Source organism: Euleptes europaea, chromosome 6 (assembly GCF_029931775.1).
Source record: "Euleptes europaea isolate rEulEur1 chromosome 6, rEulEur1.hap1, whole genome shotgun sequence".
NCBI lineage: Eukaryota > Metazoa > Chordata > Lepidosauria > Squamata > Sphaerodactylidae > Euleptes > Euleptes europaea.
The window spans coordinates 71920302-71941813 of record NC_079317.1 but is presented as its reverse complement, the minus strand read 5'-3'; the positions used below and the strand labels follow the sequence as shown (position 1 = coordinate 71941813).

The window sequence follows — 21512 nt, the reverse complement described above, 5'->3', positions numbered from 1 at the left end:
AGTTATTATTTTTTAAAATCAGGAAACCCTTCAAGCATCTGCCATAGCTTCTTGCGTTGGTCTCTAAAACAGAGCATGAATGTGTTGATTTGCAGAAATGAACAGGCTTGAGGACATGGATATGTAAAGGTCTGCACTAGTGAAATGAAGGAAGATTGAGAAAGCAGCTGATAAGAGGGCCTCTAATTCATAATGTCTTATCATTTCCGGGGGCGGGTGGAGAGAGACTATAATGTCTGGAGGAGGATATCCTTATAAGAAAATGTATTTACTAGTTTCCGCACAAAAAGGGTAAACACAAAAAGGGTCTTGCATAATGCTGTGCTTATAAAGTATTCCTAACCAAGTAAAATATGACAGCATGGTAAGAGTAACATTCATCACAAGTAAATCTATGATGAATTCCACAGGTATTAATGAAGATTAGAGCAGCATTTTAAAGTGCTGCAGTGAGATGCTCATATGGGTCGGAACTCATGTCAGTCTGTGGCTTGGAAGGGAATGAATGAATTGGAACACCCGTTATTCATCCTCTGGGAGATTAGATGTTCCCCACTGCCAGACACTGAGGAATCCAGAATAAAGATGACACGTATATCTATGCTGCTGTGTTCTCTCATCTGACACAGTCAGAGTATTGCCACTCTTTATTAACCTAGAGGAAACAAGTTGTACTTCAATATTGAAGAAGGAAATTAAGATGTGGCAGAGGAGAGAAAAGATTCCCAAACTATGTAGCTTTTATTTGTTTGTTTATTTATTTATTTTAGGTACACTGTCACATCATATTTTATTACTCCTATCAATTATTCCAATCTTCTCCCAAACCACCTCTCCTACCTACAACAAATTAGCAATAAAATTAATAATTAGACTGTATGAGCCCTTTAAGGACAGAGGGATACAGATGAAATTCTTGCAAACTACACTGTGTTCTGGGGATAGGCTTGGGTGTCAGTATACTACATAAAATAAATCAACACTATAATAATAATGAATAGTTCTCCCCGGTCTGATTATCCTAAAATATTTGGTTTGAAAATAACAAGTGCACATCAGTAAGGCGAACCCTACGCCATGCAAACTGGGGTTCTTGCAAGGAGGGTTATCCATGCTTGGCATTAAGAGGAAGTAGTGCTAACCTAGAAGTCTTTTTCTGACCGAGAGTGAATCGGATGATTTTGCTTTGAGATGAGTCCCTGGGTGATGCACTGTACAAGAAGAAAAAAAGTGGTAGATGTGAGTGAGCAAAGAAGAATCATTCACACACGCTGATGGAGGTTTTTGAAAAGGGGGTTATCGAGATACTTGAGAAGAGAGAAAGAATTCCCTCTTGCCCCAACAAACCACATTTCAGGTAGGCGACCTTTTAAGAATGTTTCATCATCTCAGTCATAGTAATAGAGACCCAGTACTCAGTAAATATACTTCTGGTTCACTTTGCGAGCAATAGACACCTCCTACTGCACATTTCAATGCCCATAAAGCACTCAGTCTGTCAAAGCATGCTTATTCTTAGCCTGATTCTCATGGACATTTCTGAAGTGGTAAAATTTCCACAGAATGGTAAGATCTGTATTTACTACAATTACTACATTAGTTTTCAATGACCTCAGTGATATCGTTTTCAATGACTCTTTCAGTTGACTTCATTTTCACGGGTTAAATACCAGATCTTACCACATGAGGGTGAATAATGACGAAAGCGTTGGCTAGCAAAAGTGATGGCATATGAAAAAGAACAAGCAATGAAGACTCGTGTTTTAAATGGTAAATTTGTATTTCAGTAAATATGATTCACACATTTGAAATGTAGACATAAAAGTTTAATTGTTATCACTTTGATTTCAGTTTTGAGACAGAAGTAGGATCTAACCCCCTTAAAATACATTTGTACAATAATTTGTAGTCAATAACTATTTTTAAAACATGGTTATGTTTATGTTTTTTAAAAAACTAACACAAAGTTATTGGTTCAGCTTTAATATTAATCATTTTAGAATGAAATCTATGAACAACTATAAAGTAATAAAAGTATTTTACTGATGGTCAGTTAAAATGTGCATGTCTCAGACTAGGATCTGGGAGACTGAGGTTCAAATCCCACTCTCCTATGGTGGTTTGCTGTGTGACCTTGGGTCAGTCACAGATTCTCAGCTTAGCCTATCTCTCAGAGTTCTTGTGAGGATAAAATGGAGAAGAAGAAGATGTTGTAAGCAACTTTGGGTCACCACTGGAGAGCAAAGTGGAGTATATATTTAAAACAATTAAAACAGGAGGGAGACTGATGAGGAAGGAGGAAGGAGTTTCAAGTTTTGGCCCACAACAGAGAAGGCCTTTACACAGGCTGCCACTTGTCTAGCCTCAGATGGCGGAGGAACCCGAAGCAGGGCCTCTGAAAATGACTGGAGTGGCCTGGCAGATTCATATGGAAGTAGGTGGTCGTTAAGGTATGCTACCCCAAGCCTTATAGAGCTTTCGATTGGGCCTGGAAGCAAATTGGCAGCCAGTGCATGTGGAACACAAGACTTGAGTGAGATGGTCGTTATGATCTGCCCACAACACTGTACCAAATGTAGTTTCCGGATACTCCTCAAGAGAAGCCCCTTTGACTAAACTGCAGTTTTGTGGGGCTCTTTTTCATTTGTGCAAATAATTATACCACATTCTGAAAACTGTATGTCCCACAACTCACAATATTCAGGAGGGAGCGGGAAGGGGCAGACATTAGGCCAACAACGTGATATCACTCTGTCGCTCTGAGTGACAGCGGGAGACAAGAACTGAGAGTGGCGGATCCCTCACTGGGATGATAGTGGCGGCAACCATTTACATAGTTCATAGACATCACAAGATATAGGGTATGTGTCCTATGTCTCCATTTTTCAGATGGCAGAGCGGAAGAAGAAGCATTACTATGGAAAAGGCACTGCACACTAGCAGAAAGCTCCTCCCTCAAAGTTGTATGATACAACCCCAGGACTTAGATATTTATTCTCTCCTTTTCTTTCCGATGGAGACCCAAAGTGGTTTACCTCGTTTTCCCTTCCTCCATTCTATCCTCACATGAACAACCCTATAAAGTAGGTTAGGCTGAAAGAGAATTACATGCCCTAACAGTGCATTCCTAAGGAGAGTTACTCCAGTCTAAGCCCATTCATTTCAATAGGCTTAGACTGGTGAAACTCTCCTTAGGAATGCACTGTCAGTCATCCAGCAAGATTCCCCCTGCAGAGTGGGGATTGAAACCTGGGTCTCTTGGATCCTAGTCTGACATCCAACTACCACCAAACAAGGGGGGGGGGAGAAAACGCAACCCATCTAAACAAGTAAAGTTGAAAAGGATATTGAACCATCAAAGCAGGATATAAATTTAAAGAATCCACTGGAAACACCATTAAAACATATATGAAACACAGTATATTAACAAAGCCTCCTTAACCAGTTAAGGTAACAACACACTAAATCATTATACAACTCACCACCAAAAACGTTTTGACAAAGTTGCCTTCATTAGTGGAAAATTTATTTTTCAGGGGATTCCATATGAATCTGCTTGACCACTAGGGGGCTGTAGCTCAGTGGCAGAGCATCTACTAGGCATGCAGAAGGTCCCAGGTTCAATCCCCGGCATCTCCAGTTAAAGGGACCAAGCAGTAGTTGATGTGAAAGACCTCTGCCTGAGACCCTGGAGTGCCACTGCCGGTCTGAGTAGACAATACTGACTTTGATGGATCAAGGGTCTGATTCAGTATAAGGCAGCTTCATGTGCTCATGTGCACAATCATATAAAAATGACCAGGTAAACATATGTATTCTGCTGATCAGCTAAAGCACTTCAGTGCACCATTGTAGAATTGGCACCTGATTTCAGGGAACTTAGTATCAACTGGGTGGACTTATTCCAAAAACTTTGATTTATAAGAATCAATTATGCACATGGTCAGACTAGGGTTGTCAGCTTCCAGATGGGGCGTGGAGATCTCCTGGAATTACAGCTGATCTCCCGATGGCAGAAATCATCACCCTGGAGCAAATGGCAACGTTGGAGGGAGGGCTCTATGGCATTATACCCTGCTGAGGTCCCTCCCCTCCCCAAATCCCACCCTCCCCAGGTTCTAACCTGAAATCTCCAGGAATCTTTCAGCCAGAAGTTGGCAACGCTAAGTCAGACATTCAGGTTTTATTTTTCTTCTCAGCTATAAACGTTTATTTCCAGGTACCAAAGTCTCCATTGCAAGATGTTGTTTGGGCAGTCTGTGAATTTGCTGGCATTAAAAAAAGAAAGAAAGGAAAATACTGGAGAAGGTAACCCACCTGGACTGCATTTCTGGTTGTGCTTTCAAGTGAAGAAGAGGAATTTGCTGGGCTTGTTGGCACTGCATCTGGGGTGAATCCGGCACCTGATGGGGTGGCTGTAGTGGCTGCTCCTGCAATCCGACCTGGCACTGGGATAGAGGCCCTACTTGCTGGGGTGACGTGGGAGGTGGCTGGGATGGGTGTTGCTGTGACTGCGGCTTGGGGGGTTGCTGTTGCTGCTGCTTGTATCGCGATAGGCTAAAGAAAAGGCCTAAGATGGCCTTTAAATTCCCATTCCTGATTTCTGCAAAGAAAATTTGTAAAAAAGCATTTACATCAGCAAAGAATTCACGTCACCTTCTCAGTATAAATATATGTTTAATTCTGACATTATTTGTAACTTTCTTAACCTCTACATCCCTTTAGGTTACAACAAACTTTATAAAAAGGTCATTTATAAGGAATACTTTGGAACTTGATAGGGATTTTGGGATTAGAACTTTTTATATGAGGGATGGTGCTAATCCAGGTGATTTCAACTACATACACAGTGATTGTCTCCAAAAGGGGAATTGGAACATCCACACAATTACTTGAAGGAAAGGTTTTGTGAGATGGGCATTAGCCAACTAAACTGGGAGCTATTGCCGGGGGGTAGGGTTGCCAGCTGCTATGTGGGGGCTATAGATTTCCTGGAATTATCTCTTATCTCCGGACAACATAGATCAGTTCCCCTGGAGAAAAATGACTGCTTTGGAGAGTGAACAGCAGCACAATGATAAAGAAGAAAGAGGAAGGAACTGCTTGGGAGCAGCCCAACAACTGGGAAATTTCTCCTTACCCAAATCTCCTCCCTCTAGGATACAATAACCTCTTAGGGGACCAAGCAGGCCAATTCCCAATCCTCCTCTACTTTCATTCCCCTTTATGAGACAATCCATCTCTCCTTATTTCCATCCACAAATTTAGATTGTTTATGGTCTATGCCTCCCTGCACCTTTAACGTTTATTTTGGAGGAATGAAGGCTCTTCCACCTCTCCTGATTAATATTTTGCTCCCAAACATTTAAGTTGCAAAGGAAGCAATTCCCCCCCAATAGCACAAAGGATCTTATTTTGGGGAGTAAAAATTGGGTCAGGAGATTCACCCATGGTGGCACCTAAACCCACTCCTTATTTCAACCACTGGCTATGCTGTAGAATAAAGGGATGCAAGTAGCAAACTTAACCTTAATCACCATCAGTTAGACAGGACTGCACATCTACTCTGCCAAGATTCTTTGGAGTTTCTGCCTCTTTTTTAGGATTGCCTCCCTTTTGGAGGTCCATTTGCAATCTCATATTTTCTGCCTCTCTAGCATTTCCCTGACATACATAGATATCTACCTCATGCTTGCCAGCAGCCCCATTTTGGAGTCTAACAGTCCGATCCTAAGAACACTTTCCTAGGAGAAATCTCCCTTGACTAGAGTAGGATTCTTAGTAGATCTGCTTACGACAGCACTACAAGAGATTGGCACAGGCCACCAATTTTAATAGCAAAAACAAATACTAGCAAGAATCTTGAACTGGTTAGGAAGCTCCTTATTTTATTTCATTTTTCTGATTCATATATGACATTTGTTTTCTATTATGCCTGAGAGTATACAGCATATCCAAATATCAGGGCTACTTGAGTTCCACTACAAGATTCTGCCTACTGGTTGCTTGATTAAATGGATCTACGTAAAGAAAATATAGATAAAACGGATAGTCCACAACATTTACACGTATGTCAGTGAAGGGCATGGCAAAGCCTTTTTGGATTTTATAGGGGGCTGGCGTTAGCTCTTTCAAAGCAAGCCATAAACTCTGTTTCAGATAAGCCCTGCAGATGCATTTCTCTCCTCTTATCTCAGGAGATGGGCTGAGGTAATTCACCTGGCCCCTTGCCACCGGACTTTGTACATAGAAGGTACATCAACAGCTCTTGCCGACTTGCTCAGTCTGAATTACTTCCTGTTACCGCTCCCTTCTGTCTTGTGTTTCTGTTTAAATATATATGTACACTGAGTTTCAACAGTATAAGCGTATAACCCAGTCATTTTCATTTTGGTCACAGGTTGGGGAAAAACTGCCAGATGTTCTAGTTTTTAGGGCAGTGAGGGTTGCTTTCTTTTAGTGTGGTGCTTGGAAGCTTCTGTGCTGTGAGTTTTCTGTTTTCTAAGTTGCCTCAACTCACTTTAGCTCCATTTTCTTTTGTTATTCTACCCTTTTTGCTTGAGGTACAAATCACTCAATTTTCAAATGGCAGCAAAAGAAGCCGCCGAGAAAAACAGCCAAGAAGCTTAGTATTAAGCTAGGAAGAGGAGAAGTTGTGTGAAGGAATAAATCAATGACTTGCATGTGTGAATGGGCTATCACAGATCAAAAATTTCCAGGCAAAACTTTCATATGGCCGTATATCAACCACAAGGCACTTATATCAGTGCATTGGCTCCAATGCCACCTGCAAACTGGGGAGTCTTCCTTTATCAAAAGACTCCTTCAGTCAAAAGAAGAGTACTTGTATCAGAAGAAGACTACACACTTAGCAGAAGAGAATAATTGGATCCAATCCAATGTTATTCAATGGAGTTTGTTACCCTTTCAGCTGTGGGTTATCACTTGATTTCTCTCAGTCGCTCAATTACTCAAATCAAGTGACATAACAGTATATGTGAATCAGACCTTAATTAGCAACAGTTGCTCAGCTTTAAAAGGGTGATCCCTCAGCTAGAGAAAAATGGAAAACATTCTGGCATTTCTAAGCGCCTTTGTTTTCAGGCCTTTGAGGATCAGATGGCAGAGAATCAGTGGCAGATATATGTTGTCTGCCACTTCATGCTCTCACTTTAGGCATAAATATAATCAGCCTAAGAGCAGAAGACACCTAGAAACACCGTACAATTATCCCACTGGAATAAGAAACCAGTACACTTCGAGCCAGGGGATTCCGTTTGCTGGCAACTAGCATTTTACTTCTAAAAAAGAAAACCCTTCCTGTGTCATCTGAGAATGATTTGCTGATACGTTGACCTTTCATTGAAGCATTCTGGCAGCCGTCGTGTACAAAACTCACTATGATATTCAAGCAGCAGTATGAACCCAGGGTAAACAGCTTTTGGCATCAAGGTAACCAAGCTACGTTATCCGTAACTGAAATTGTGTAATTTTCAGAGAACCAAGCTCACAACCCATCCTACAGACAAATGGCTAAGCCAAGAAAACCATCTCACCTGTCCTTGAAAATCCAACCGCTAACTCTGAGACAGAGGGAGAGGTAAGGAGAAATTTGAGAACTGCCATGTACTGACAGGGTTTGTTCCTGTTTCCTCTTGCAAGCACACAAGTGAAAGCAGGTGAAACTTGGAACTAAGATTGGCACGCAAATACGTTCCAGTGTCAGTCCAATCAAGAATATCCCTGTGAGTACAACTTCTCCGACGAAAACACAAACTTCCTTATTGACTTCACAATATCTGGTACAGATCCAAGTGTCCAACCCAACTGTGTATCAAAATGCTCAGAGACCTTGGATCTGAGCCATAGCACGTTGCAGGAAAAAAAAACATAGTTTATTATGCCATGAAGCATCATATACATTTGGGCAGTGCTTAACATATAGGAAAAGGGAACAAGGGACCCTGGCCAAATATTTAATCCCCCGCCCGGATACTGCTCTACATTATAGATCTGGGAGGTGAAGTATTTTACACAGAGCCTTTGAAACAGTCTGAGTGAATTAACTGAACAGCAAAACCAACCTTCCTGCAATTTAGCCCTCATATGGGGAATAAGCAAACTAGTCCCTAGTACTATTATTATTAGATGAGAGGACATAAGGGTGTACAAGGGGAAACAGTTCCTTGGAAAAACAGTGTGTAAGAAAGGAAAGAGCAGGCAGCAACTGTTCTACTGGACACTCCCATTAAAGGCAAAACCAGGCGTTAACATTTTCTAATGAGCCGGGTTGGGGTTTGCCTAACTCGACTCTCATTCCCCTCAGTCAGGTGGCAGCTGCTGAGACCTCAGTTTTCAAATGATGCAGAGGCCTGATTCAGTTTGGGACTGAAGTGCGGGGAAGAGGGGCTTCAGCTTTCCCCCATGCTGTTTTCCCGACCTGAAACAAATGGGATAAAATATTTTTTAAGCCCCATAGACTTTTTCCCTGGAACGATGCTGCACATTTTTCTTGCCTGGGTTCCAAAGGGGAGAGTTCCCCTCTAAAAGAGTTACCATCCTATTTATCACTTTGTCCTCTTGTTCCATTAATTTTATTGTTCATCAAATTACCACTACTCACTTTCATTTCCAAGCAAAAAACACTGCCAATGCAAAATCCCTCACTGCAAAATAACATCTGTTAAAGAAAGGAGACTCACCTTCTGCTGACAGTCCCTGTATATTTATTCCTTTGGCAGCCAAAAAACTCAGGCACGCATCTATGTTTTCAATCTGAAAAAGAAAGGAAAAGATGAAATGAAAAGAAATGCAACGCAATACTATTTTGACCACCCTACTGGCCACACAAAATTATCTGGCTCCCGTCGAAAGATTCATTACGAAGGCCAGGCATGCTTAAAACCTAGGTGACCATCAACAAGACATCTCCTGGGCAGGTCATTGCTCCTCGCCTACATATTATTCTCCAACATTTCACAGAAATGATACTTTTGTAACATCCCTATTCTAAACTCCATGCAATTGCAAACTAAGATTGCAAACTGGACCAAATATTGCCAAATACTGTCAAACACCAGACAAGTATTTTGAGGCATTATCTTCAGCACAATAACAAAAAATACTTTAATAATCAACAGTATTGATTCTTATGCTAATCAGAAAAAAACAAAACTTGTTAAGTGTTGTTGTGAAACAACAACATTAACCTTGCAGAAAACTGCAAGGAGTTGTAACTTTCAGCAATTTTACAGAAGATTCTCATAAATGTGAATGATTAACTGATCAGTTTTTCTCTGTGTACCATGTATAAAGCAGCGTTCTTGGCAACAACAACAAAAAGGAACAATTGTGGTCAAATAATATGCAGTTAATTGAGGAGATTGATATCCCATGTAGGCCTGAGATACTTTTGTTAAATTTAGCCCCTAACCTAACAAAAGATAAACGATGTATGGGGTTACACATGATAACTGCTGCTAGAATGACGTCTGCCAGACATTGGAAACAAAAAACAACTCCAAAGGTAGAGGACTGGTTGTTTAAAGTAAAAGAAATATATGTATTAATTAACAACATATCAGAAAAATGGTGATACAATGAACCTAGACGAGCTATGGTTACGAACTGTAAATAAAATAGAAAATCTTATAATCAAGGGTGGGAAAGGACAACTTTCTGCGATGACAGTGAGTCTAGCTATTGTATAGAGGACTAAACCGTGAAGGTGTAATATAGAAATTCAGGGTGTGTTTTCTTAAGTTTACACACACACACACACACACACACATATAGTATTTTAAATTATGAAGACTGTTATATGTTTTTCTACGTTTTATTTTGTTTTTGCTGTTGTTAATTTTATTGAATAGTTTTTTAAAAAAAAATGCAGTTAATTGACAATGTCTGACTGCTCAATTGAGCAGCGTACCAAACCTACGGAGCACAGCAGCAGGCACTTTTCAGCCTGCTGTATTCTATATTCGTTGGCTTCTCTGTGGTGGCTTCCAAAACAGTTTGTTTTTGTTTTTAAAGTCACCTTCATACTCTCCCTAAAAAGTCAAAACAGAATCAGAGACTTGAATCCTAGGATTCTATACCTCATTTCTATTTGTAGTCCTCTTCGTTGTGGGGCAGTCTTCCACTGTGCACAGTGTTGCCATCTCCAGGTTGGGAAATAGCTGGAGATTTTGGGGGTGGAGCCTGAGGAGGGCGGGGTTTGAAGAGGGGAGCAACTTCAATGCCAGAGAGTCCAATTGCCAAAGCTGCCATTTTCTCCAGGGGAACTGATTTCTATCGCCTGGAGATCAGTTGTAACAGCGGGAGATCTCCAGCCACCGCCTAGAGGTTGGCAACCCTAGCAGTGCAGCACACATTCCTTTGGAGCTAGGTATTTCTACCCATGGAAAACCAAGGTCTTTTAAGGAGCCAAAAAGCGACTAGCATGAGTAGAATGTGCTCCACAGTGGAGGGCCACTATTGCAGTGGACAGAGGAGCTCAAGCAGAAAGAACATACAGAATCAGAGCCGAAACAGAGACAATGATTTATCAAGGAAAGATAACAGAAATAGGAACTGCCCTGAGTAAATATGGACAATTAGGGCATACGCAGTATAGAAACGTTTACCCAATACTTTTTGCATTGATGTAAAAGGGTCTGTGCCCCTTAGGTGGTCCATCTGATATACATCATGACAGCAAATCTCTTATTTTTTCAGGTGATTTTGCCGAACCACATAGGAAGCCTCATCACAAAATGGATTCCTTCTCCACTATGCCAGTATAATGTTAAAATGATCCCAATGATAATCTTTTTAAAAATAAACATAGGGTACTACATATGCTTAATGTGGGAAAGTCCCATTTATTCTTCAGAAAGACAGCTGACAGAAATTTCCAGCCATATAGGCAGTAAAATTCAGGAAAGGAAACTAGATACCTCAGCTGGAATCTGGAGCATGTTTACTCACAAAATTCTTAAGATGTTATAAATCGCAGCAGATTATCTACTGTTATACTAGGTCTCCTACATGTGAACAGGAACATGTAGAATTTCAGCTGATCATGTAGGCTGAACATATATTTATGATTCTCCATGGTAACTAGAGATGGGAAGGTTTATCTGTGTCCACATTCCCCCACTGAAGCAGCGCTGAGTGGCGCTGTCAGCACCATCCATTCAATATGGCATATGTCGCTTTAAACTTGCATGAAATAATGGGTTTAATCGGCTACCTGGGGGGTGGGGTGAGCTCCCCCTCACTGGCAGTCTTTAAGCAGCGGCTGGACAAACACTTGTCAGGAATGCTCTAGGCCAGTGGTTCCCAATGTTTTTGAGTCATGGAGCACTTTTCAGGAGAGAAATTCATCACGGAGCACTAATTTTCACCTAGCATCTATATACTACACCGAATGACCGTAGTATTTTTCTTTCCAGTCTCTTCACGGAGCGTTAGGAGATGTTTCGAGGAGCACCCAAGTGCTCCGTGGAGCACAGTTTGGGAACTGCTGCCCTAGGCTGATCCTGCATTGAGCAGGGGATTGGACTAGATGGCCTGTATGGCCCCTTCCAACTCTATGATTCTATGCTTCTATGGAACTCCACACACGGAGCTCCACCAAGTGGCATCCCAGCAGCACCCTCTGTTGCATTCAGGGAACTTGATACAAAGAAGGATTCACACATGGAAGACTGCTTCTGAGGCCGAAATGCTGAATCAGAGGGATCATGTTTTGGAAATGTGCCTGTAAAAGCATATTCCCAGTTGCACATGGAATTGAAAGATCTTGATATTTCCAACAATTTTAAAATTCTAAGTAAAATTCAGGAGAATAATAGCAGAGAAGTCACTTCAAGGGGCAGATTTTGGGTGGGTGGCAACTGCCCCTCCTGCTCACTTGCTCATGCCACCTCCAGTTGATCTTCCATGCCTCCTTGTTCCCCCAGCCCTATTTAAAAAGGGAACCAAGCCTAGGGTTGCCAACCTCCAGGTACTAGATGGAGATCTCCTGCTATTACAACTGATCTCCAGCCGATAGAGATCAGTTCACCTGGAGAAAATGTCTGCTTTGGCAATTGGGCTCTATGGCATTAAAGTCCCACCCCTCCCCAAGCCCGCCCCTTCTTAGGCTCCACCCCCAAAACCTCCCACTGGTGGCAAAGAGGGACCTGGCAGCCCTAACCAAGCCACAGATATTCTATAGAGTACCCTTTCTCACAATAATTCAGCCATTATTAGCCCTAGCAATGCTGCTAACAGAATGGCAAGCTCAGGATCTGGCACGCCTGGGAGGCCCTGTTGGGCATGCATGGCTTGCCACGGATTTTAAAGAGGGCTGGGAACAAGAGGGGAGCTACTCTGTCACCCAGGTAGACATGGGAGGCGGCAAGGGGGTGGAAGGGAAAGTACCGAAATGTCTATGAGGCAGAAGCAGCTCCAGGTGGCAAAACATCTTGAGCTGCCACTGTATACTAGGACAAACACTGGAGATATTTTTTAAATATCATTTAAAACAACATGTAAGCTGAAGCTCAATTACTGAGAGTTTTAGTGGGCTTTCAAAACTGAATAAGGTCCATGGGATTCTGTGCAATTCCATTTTTGTGTCTCCTTTCATTAGCATTCCCTCAGAGTAGTTATTGATGTCTTCAAGGTTTTATTTGGGTTCATAACATTTGAGTGGAGCCCCAATACATTTTACAAATCGCAAAAGGCCAGGGCGTCAGCAAATGTTTGCTCTGTAACTTAGAGAGAGAGAGCAAAAACACCCTTTGTTGTGGCAGTTGGCATGGTAGCATTTTCCTAGGAATACCTCACATGACAACTTCATGTAAATTATCCACAAAAGAGGAAGGGGAAAAAAAACACCCAACTCTTAAGCAAATCCACATCATTTCATACAAAGAATGTTTAAAATAGAACAGCAGCAGAGCTAAGACATAGGTCCCTAAACTGTTTATTCTATTTCATTTTATTATTTTGAGATGTTTATGTCCCCATTTTATCGAATGTTCAAAGTGACTTACAACATGTCAACGTAATTATGACAATGAGCATATAACACTAATCATAAATGATCAAAATTTAAAATGTGAAATACTTGGAAGTATTAGCTGCAGGCTCAATCACAAAGCTTAGCCAAGGAGAGTCCCTGTTCATTCATAACCAAAATCAAGCAATAAAGACATTTTCTTCGCTGCGCAAATGAGGTACCACCACATAGAAGGCCCTATCCCTGATCACCATCACAAGGTGGGGGGCAACTGAAGCAAAGCCTCTACAGAAGATGTTAACAGATGGGTAGGGTTATTCAGGAGGAAATGTTCCTCCAGAGATCTTGGTCCCAGACTGTATAGGGTTTTCATGTGGTCTAGCACTCCACCTCTCCTAAAGGCAGAGCTAGATAACGCAGCAATTTATAACTGCCCAGTAACCAGCCCAACCTCCCTCTTGTAATAACTCCCCATGTGGTGAGCCTGAAAGGGAAATCCCATATGGGAGAAACCCTCTTTGATGTCCTGCCACCAGTGATACCAGCAAAAAAAAAAAAAAATCCTTTTTAGGAAAACAGTTCTGCAACACCAGCAGTTGAACATGGCTGTATGACAGAGGGACTAATTTTGAATAATAAAATGGTCAGAAATATATGGCATTAAAGAGGATTTTTGAAATACAACCTAAAATGGGTTTTATTTGTCTCTTTGGGGGGAATTAAAAGTCAGGGTAGCGAATCTCTCATAAGACGAACGTGGATTGTAACAGGATTGAGAAGTTTGAGATGTTTAAACTCAAGCGATATATTGTACTTTCAAATGTATCAAGGTGGTTCACTTACAAATATTTAAACCTTTATTTTCTACTGAGAGTGATTTTTCTTTACAGTCTCTGGTTTGTTTCTGAAACATAATCTTCTTTTATATTTTCTTAAACTTCAGCTTCCTTCTTTATCACAGTGGTTCTGTGGTTTTAGGGGTTAGGAACCTTAACACACTCCCCCAGTTTCTCCTTTAAACTGGCCTGGGATCATTTGTTTCACAAGAGTTATTTCCCATTAAACTCTTAGGAGTAACTCTATAAACCTGTGTCTGGGGGCAACGCCTCTGCCCCTGCACTTACCCCAGGAGACTGCTGTGCCAGCAAGCCCTAAGCTGGGGAAGGTACCTGTCAGGCTGAGGCAGCGCCTGGCCTTGGCAGAGCCTACTTGGGAGTCAGCCAGATTGAAGGAGCCCAGCCAGCCCTCAGCAGGAGTATCAGCAGTACTGACCTTCTTAGAGGAGGTTAAAGGAGCCAACTAATAGGCTTGCCAACCTCTAGGTACTAGCTGGAGATCTCCTGCTATTATAACTGATCTCTAGCCGATAGAGATCAGTTCACCTGGAGAAAATGGCCACTTTGGCAATTGGACTCTATGGCACTGAAGTCAAACCCTACCCTCCTCAGGCTCTGCCCAAAAAATCTCCTGCCAGTGACAAAAAGGGACCTTAAAGAAGTCCAGGGGGAAGGGCTAGTGAGCTCACCACTCCAAGGCAAGTATCCAGTGGTCCAGGGGCTTGTTGCTCCCCAGGGCTGGATTGGGGAGACAGGATTGGCTGAGCCCAGAGTTGGCACTCTCTTTAAAGGGTGTGTCCAGCAGCAGCCAAGGGGGAAGAGCCAGACCCATTCCAAGGCAGCCAGAAATAGGTAAATTGCTGAGCAGAGTGGCAAAAATTGGGTGATGAGGAACCCCCTTCTCTTGCTCTATTCTGAGGTTCTATCCTGGAGCACTTGCCCAACTAAAAGCAACCCTGAAATTGGAGGGAGTGACAGCCCTGGACTCAGATCCGATGGCAGCAGAACCTGATAACCCTAGAGCTGTTTTCTTTAGATAACTAGTTATGGTTCTTGTCCTGATTCAAAAACCCAAAATGTGTCCCTTTTCACTCCTGAGGCGAATCCTGCACCAGAAACCTTACAGCTCACACTAAGAGCCGAAATTCTTAACCTCTGGGTCACAAGTGGAGTTTGCTTGCTGAAAATTCGTATCTGACCATCTGTAGGCCTAAAAAATAAAGGAACATACAAAATGCTAATATATGGATCGCACCAGAACTGAGATCACTATTTTTACCAGTATCCTACTGCTCCTGCGCTGCATGGAATGCCTCATTTCCCCATGTTCCTGTTTTTGCAGCCCTTGCAAGGACACGTGGAGCAAGAAAAAAAGAGTGAAAAGGCCCTCTTCTGCTGGCAAAAGGTGCGTGGGAGGGAATCCAGACCCTCCTTCTCCTCCCTCACAGGGCTCCCTTGTAATGCAAGCAAACAAGCACTTTTTAAGATGACTTCTCCTGACGTACACCTGCCTTTGGGTCCAGTCATGCACCCATGACCTAGCATGTGTAGGGTGTATCATGTAGTTATGCCCTGAAATTCAAGTCTTTAGTTTAATATGTTGTGGGTTTTTCCCCAGATACAAAGGTATGAATCACTCCCCAAACTACACACTGCAAAAAAAAAAAAAGTACGAATCAGCATCCGATTGGAGGAACCTATACTTGAAGTTCCTTTGTTTACAATTATGTTAGTGACATTTCTAAGGGTTCCGTGCACGCCAAGCCAGCGTAGGATCCAAAACAAACACAAGGAAGTTTGTTGACTTGCCAAAAGGAGACTCTGTGCTTTCTTTCTTTGAACAAGTCTCACAGTCAGTTGATTTTTCAACAGCCCTGTTCATGCTTGAGTCAACTTTATAGGGGAAAAGGGGGAGGGATGAGTGCTGAAATCCAGTATTTCCTCCATTCATGAAACAGAAGCAGGCTCAGTGAATATAGATGGCTCAAAGTGGCATTTTCAATGATCAGCATGCTGTTTTCAATTTCATCCCCGGATTAATCATCCCACTGTTCATCTACAGAGATGCGCACAAAATAAGCAGAACAAAATAAGGGATATTGGCAAATTCGTACTGGCAAATGCTTCTTTGTGAAATGTAGTTCAATGAAACTTTTTTGTTTTAAGGTTGGGCTTTCTCTTTTTCTTTTTTTGTAATTGCTGTAATATTTGTTGTTGCGGTCATTGTAATATTATCTATTGAGCCCATATTCTTACCCCATCCAGAGGTTCAAAGTAGGTATTAACACATACATTAAAAATAAAATATAGTAAATTCGGTAAACATCTTGGTCAAAATTCACGGTGAATTATTCTTGCACAATTCCCTTTGAAATTAACGGGAATGGTGGAAGAGCACCATTTTCTTTCGTACATGGCATTCATTTCAATACTGCTTATGCAAGATACCTTTTTACTGGATCATGTCCCTTTGTGTAACAAAGACTAAAAAAAACCCACCAAATATTCCAGACTATACAGAAGACTGCTATGATCAATTTATACAAAACACATCAGCATCCATTGGCTTCATGGATGTGGGGTTTGGGGAATGGGCTATTTTGGGATGTAAATTAGTCACTGCAACACAGTGACAGGACTGGTCTACTATGTGGTTTTAGGTAAAGTCCACCAAATGCCACTGATGTATCATCTGAAGTGGTTGGTAACTGGAATGCCAAAACTGACATCCAGCATGGCAAATTGGACCTATGGCAAGAACACCACTCTTATAACCTCTGTGATGCAGGACAACTACCCTAGGGTACACATCATTTTTTTTTAAAGTTGATGTATAGTGAAGTGTCCCATAATTAAATAATGTGTACCCAGGGGGAGATGCAAAGCAGCTGGTAGAGAACACAGCAATTAATGTGCTTGATTAGAACAACTATGCATATTACATTACATTTAGGGAAAGTGAATGGGGCAGCCCTGACCACACCAAACAGTGAAAAACCACTGGGAATGGAATGAAGGTTGGAATTCAGAAGGTAACTCCTTCATGCCTCAGACAAACAAGTAACGTGCCTTTTATATGCACCCAATTCATTCTTGTAAATACAGTTACATAAGTCAGGAAAGAAATATATATTTTAGTTCTGAAATGACATATGTAGAATCATAGAATCATAGAGTTGGAAGGGACCACCAGGGTCATCTAGTCCAACCCCCTGTACAATGCAGGAATTTCACAACTACCTTTCCAGTGACTCCTACTCCATGCCCAGAAGATAGCCAAGATGCTCTCCCTCTCATGAACTGCCTATTACATATATCTCATGATATGTTCATGGGCTTGAAATTTGGGCCAGAACCTCTTCCCCACCCCAGGCGCCAGTAAAGTATACCATGTTTAGACCTTATTTCTGTCTCTAATTCTCAAACAAGTTCCTAAAATGATCACAGCAAAAATAACATTTTCTATCTCCAGCAAAGCAATAAGACACACCAATGTAACAGTAAGGTTTCATATCACAGACATTTTTAAAATTAATTATGAACAAAGAATGTGTTGTAAAGGAGTTGAACAAAATGTTATACATTCCTACAGCATCTTTAGAATTGTGGAGAAACCAATAGTTTATTCTCGCCTTCAGAAAAATCCTTTATCAAGGCATGAATCACTTTGAAAAACCAAGTGTGAAGAACATCAATACTAACTATTCTATGAATAGAGTCATGTTTTAACAGTGAGAACTTGCTATGTGGGAGTGCTAACAGTTATGCATACACTTTCTACACTAAATCAAAACCCTGACATGAAAAAATTGTCAGATTCTACTGCAGCATGAAGAAGTATTTGCTGCCCCACTGTACATTGTTCAATGGGCTATGATAACAATAGGTCTTCTGTCATTATGGTTCATAAAGCCCCTTTTTTAGATCTCAAAAAGACGACAAACTCAGCTATGTCAACACAAGTAGATATCTTGTAGGTCTGCCTGCACTATGTGTGTGTGTGTGTGTAAAGTGCCGTCAAGTTGCAGCCGACTTATGGCAACCCCTTTGGGGGGGGTTTCATGGCAAGAGACTAACAGAGGTGGTTTGCCAGTGCCTTCCTCCGCACAGCAACCCTGGTATTCCTTGGTGGTCCCCCATCCAAGTACTAACCAGGGCTGAGTGAGCTCAGCAGGGATGTGATGCCATCCAATCCACTTTCCAAAGTTGCCATTTCCTCCAGGGGGATTAATCTCTGTAGTCTTGAGATCAGATGTAATTCCAGGAGAATGCCAGGTCCCACCTGAAGGTCGGTGCTCCTACCTCTAAGGTAAATGAGCATACAGTGACCTCTTGGACCACAGCTCTATTTACTCTAAGTGATAATTGCCAGCAACTGGAACAAGGAAAGGAAATTACTAGGTCCATGATAGAAGCATGGTTGAAGGCCCACACTAGTTATGTGAGATTTTCTGAGAGGATATTACAGCCATACTAAGCTAGGTTTCCAAATGTTTTTCCAAGGCAGATGAGGCATTTGTGTTAAGATGTGCTTTATCCTCTATGACGTTTTTCTTAAGAAGGTACATTATAAAGGCTAGTTCAGTTGGCTACATTCCTCCAAGCTGACTCTTGAAGATATTAAGATGTGTTATTGCAATATCTCCAGGAAAATATTAAAGAAAACAAACTGAACAGGGAACATAGAACTACAGTGAAACCAAAGGCACCTTCTCTCTGACCGCCTAGATTTGCCGCTTCACCACAAGGATGACACAGTGACCACAGTTATTTCCCGTCCTAATTACAAGATAAAGTTGTGGTCTTTTTGTCAAGACTACTTTTCTTCCTGTCTGCCCAATATTGTTTCTTGGGTGTTCTACAATTTCCTTTAATTTCTTGTGGCTAAATCTTACTCTACCATCTTTTGATTTATCCATTCTCCCTTATACCATCTCCCATCCCTTGTTGGGAACTGGATAATGCTGACTTCAGCTCTTTCTAAAGTTCATCACTTTTGGTTCCATTATATGTCTGCAGGCCTTTCCAGACATTGAGACTTTCTCAAGGAGGCAGAATAGTTGTTTCTCAATTATCCAAATGAGATAATTTGTAAACAATACTTACCAGCACTCAAAACATTAGCGGCCATTGCTGAGAATGTGTAATTTTTGTAGCAGCAACCACTACTGTTATGGATGGCTTTCTCAGGGGTTGTCTTTGTACTGCTTATGAAGGGCCCCGTGGCGCAGAGTGGTAAGCTGCAGTACTGCAGTCCAAGCTCTGCCCATGACCTAAGTTCAATCCCAGCGGGAGTCAGTTTCAGGTAGCCGGCTCAAGGTTGACTCAGCCTTCCATCCTTCCGAGGTCGGTAAAATGAGTACCCAGCTTGCTGGGGGTAAAGGAAAGATGACTGGGGAAGGCACTGGCAAACCACCCCATAAACAAAGTCTGCCTAGTAAACGCTGGGATGTGATGTCACCCCATGGGTCAGGAATGACCCGGTGCTTGCAGAGGAGACCTTTACCTTTCATGAAGCATTAGCAGCCAACAGCAATAACCTCATGGGGAAAGTACCCTCATCGACAGAAGTTCAAAATCCTGCTATGGGTGGTGGACCTTGGGCCAGTTATACATTCTAAGCCTAATTTACTTCACAGGCACGGGAAAAAGGGCCATTAAGAGTACCAGGACACCTTCCACCGGGCAGACAGCCTTCACCCCACTTGGGGTGGGCCAGCCCTGTGACAGAACGCCTTAGCTTTGGCTGCCCAAGCCCTGTACAAGGCAACGGAGGAGGTGGCTTCTAGCTTGGCCCGCCCAGGGAGAGATGGGGAGGCAGGGCCTGTCCTGCCTGGGGCAAGACAAAGAGGGAAATGGTACCCGGGCCCACCCACGGCAAGTCGAGGTGTTAGCAGGCTGCCTCTTCCTTCCTCTCCATCTCCCCTTTGGGATGGTGGGGCAGGGTCAGGCAGACTGCCCCTGCCCCTCCTTCCTTTGCCTCATCTGGTCTTGTTCTATCTCAGGTGCGCTCCCCCAGAGGAGAAAGATCCGCTGAATCTACCACATTGAACTTAAGGTCATAATGATGTTGCAGTTTATTAGGGAAACCCCACAGGCGACACTACAAAGGTCTTAAAAGGTGCAGCCCATCAAATTATTTAGCTTAAAAGGCGCCACTTTTTCTTAAAGTGTATCTCCTATTCCCTCCATTATATGGGGGAAAAAAATCATTTGCAACAGGCTAGAAGGAAGAAAAACCAGACATGTTAGTATGAAAAAGAGCCAGTTGGCAAAGCTAATAAGGGCCTCAGTATTGCCTGACCCTCTGTCCTCACTACACAAATTCAGGGGTGGACGAGATGCCCCCAAAACTAATTCACCAATGGTAGCTAGTGTTTTCCATAACATCAGCCTCTCCAACTGTTCCCTCTAAATTAACTGTCTTGCAAGCATTCATGAAAAATGGAGTGCTGTTAATTATTAAGAAAAGACCTGCAAAGGGGGAAGGGGGGGAAGAGGGAGATTTTCAAAAGATAATTTCATTTATAACTGAGGTAGTATTGATAGTTTGGTGTCAAATTCAAACTGAGTTTACACTTTTTTGTAAGCAAATATGGACACGGCCTCAGGGCATCTACTGATGGTGTCCGTGTTTTTGATTTTGACACTCCTGGCTTAGATTTCTCTGGTATTATGACATCTATCCTGTAAAATTAAACAAAACAAAAAACACCTAAGAGTGGAACACACAAGGTTGTTTCTGGGTCTAGAAAGATAACTGGACAGTAACAAATTAAATGAACAACTAAGGAAAAAAGGAAATAAAGAAAAAAGAACTGAAACCACCATAAAAGCTATGACTTCTGAAGTTGCAATTCACTACCTGTACCATAATTTGCAAACACTATAACATTAATATCATAAATTTTGGGCAAAGTCTTCAACTGACCCTGTCACTTCCTCAACCAGGATTTAAAATGCTTATTGGCTTATAGTCTGACATTCTTCCTTTTTCTTTAGTTGTTCCTATACTTTGAACTGCGAAGTTAAAAGAAAATGCCTTATTGGCTGTTACCGCACTTGTATTCCCAGCAATGTATTAAGAGTTTGAAAATGTTAGAAAAAATACTCTTCGCACTTTCTGTGTATTCCCACCGATGTATTTAGAGTTTGAAAACGTTATAAAAAATACTGTTCGCACTTTGTTTGGCCCCTTTAGTTGTGAAGACATCTTCCAACCATTTATAAGCCGTGGTATCCAAAAACCCTTTTAAAGCGATGTTTTTTTACAACATTTTCAAACTCTTAATACATCGCTGGGAATACAAAGTGCGGTAACCCCCACAGTCTTAAGGACTAAAGGTATTTGAAAGGTACAGAGAGCAATTAAATATCAATGTAAAAACCGCACACAAAAAAGCTTTTTGGTACTTTTGCCCTTATTTTCAGTATTCCACTAAGTGAATTTAAAATATGAGTTTCTGTGTGTGTGTGTGTGTGTGTGTGTGTGTGTGTGTGTGTGTGTGTGTGTGTGTGTGTGTGTGTGAAGTGCCGTCAAGTCGCAGCTGACTTATGGTGTACACTCGCATAAATATTCCAAATGTATCTAGGCATTATAGTTGCAGCATAATCTTTAAAAGGCTCGTTCAGGAACAGTTTATAGAAACACTGTTGCCGGCAAGAATGCATAGGACTGTGCA

The 21512-nt window shown here is 41.9% G+C and overlaps 1 protein-coding gene across 2 annotated transcripts in view; it reads right to left on the bottom strand.

Moving 5' to 3' along the window:
* The window catches only part of NAV2 (neuron navigator 2), a 310894-nt gene that overhangs the window by 181092 nt on the left and 108290 nt on the right, over positions 1 to 21512 (bottom strand). Inside the window, exons 4-6 of one of the 2 annotated variants that reach the window (XM_056852251.1) lie at positions 8703 to 8775; positions 4318 to 4603; positions 1143 to 1211 (exon numbers count right to left, since the gene is read on the bottom strand). In XM_056852251.1, the coding sequence (XP_056708229.1) occupies positions 1143 to 1211; positions 4318 to 4603; positions 8703 to 8775 (428 nt within the window). The remainder of the gene's footprint in view (positions 1 to 1142; positions 1212 to 4317; positions 4604 to 8702; positions 8776 to 21512) is intronic. The other variant, XM_056852253.1, reaches the window with a different exon arrangement.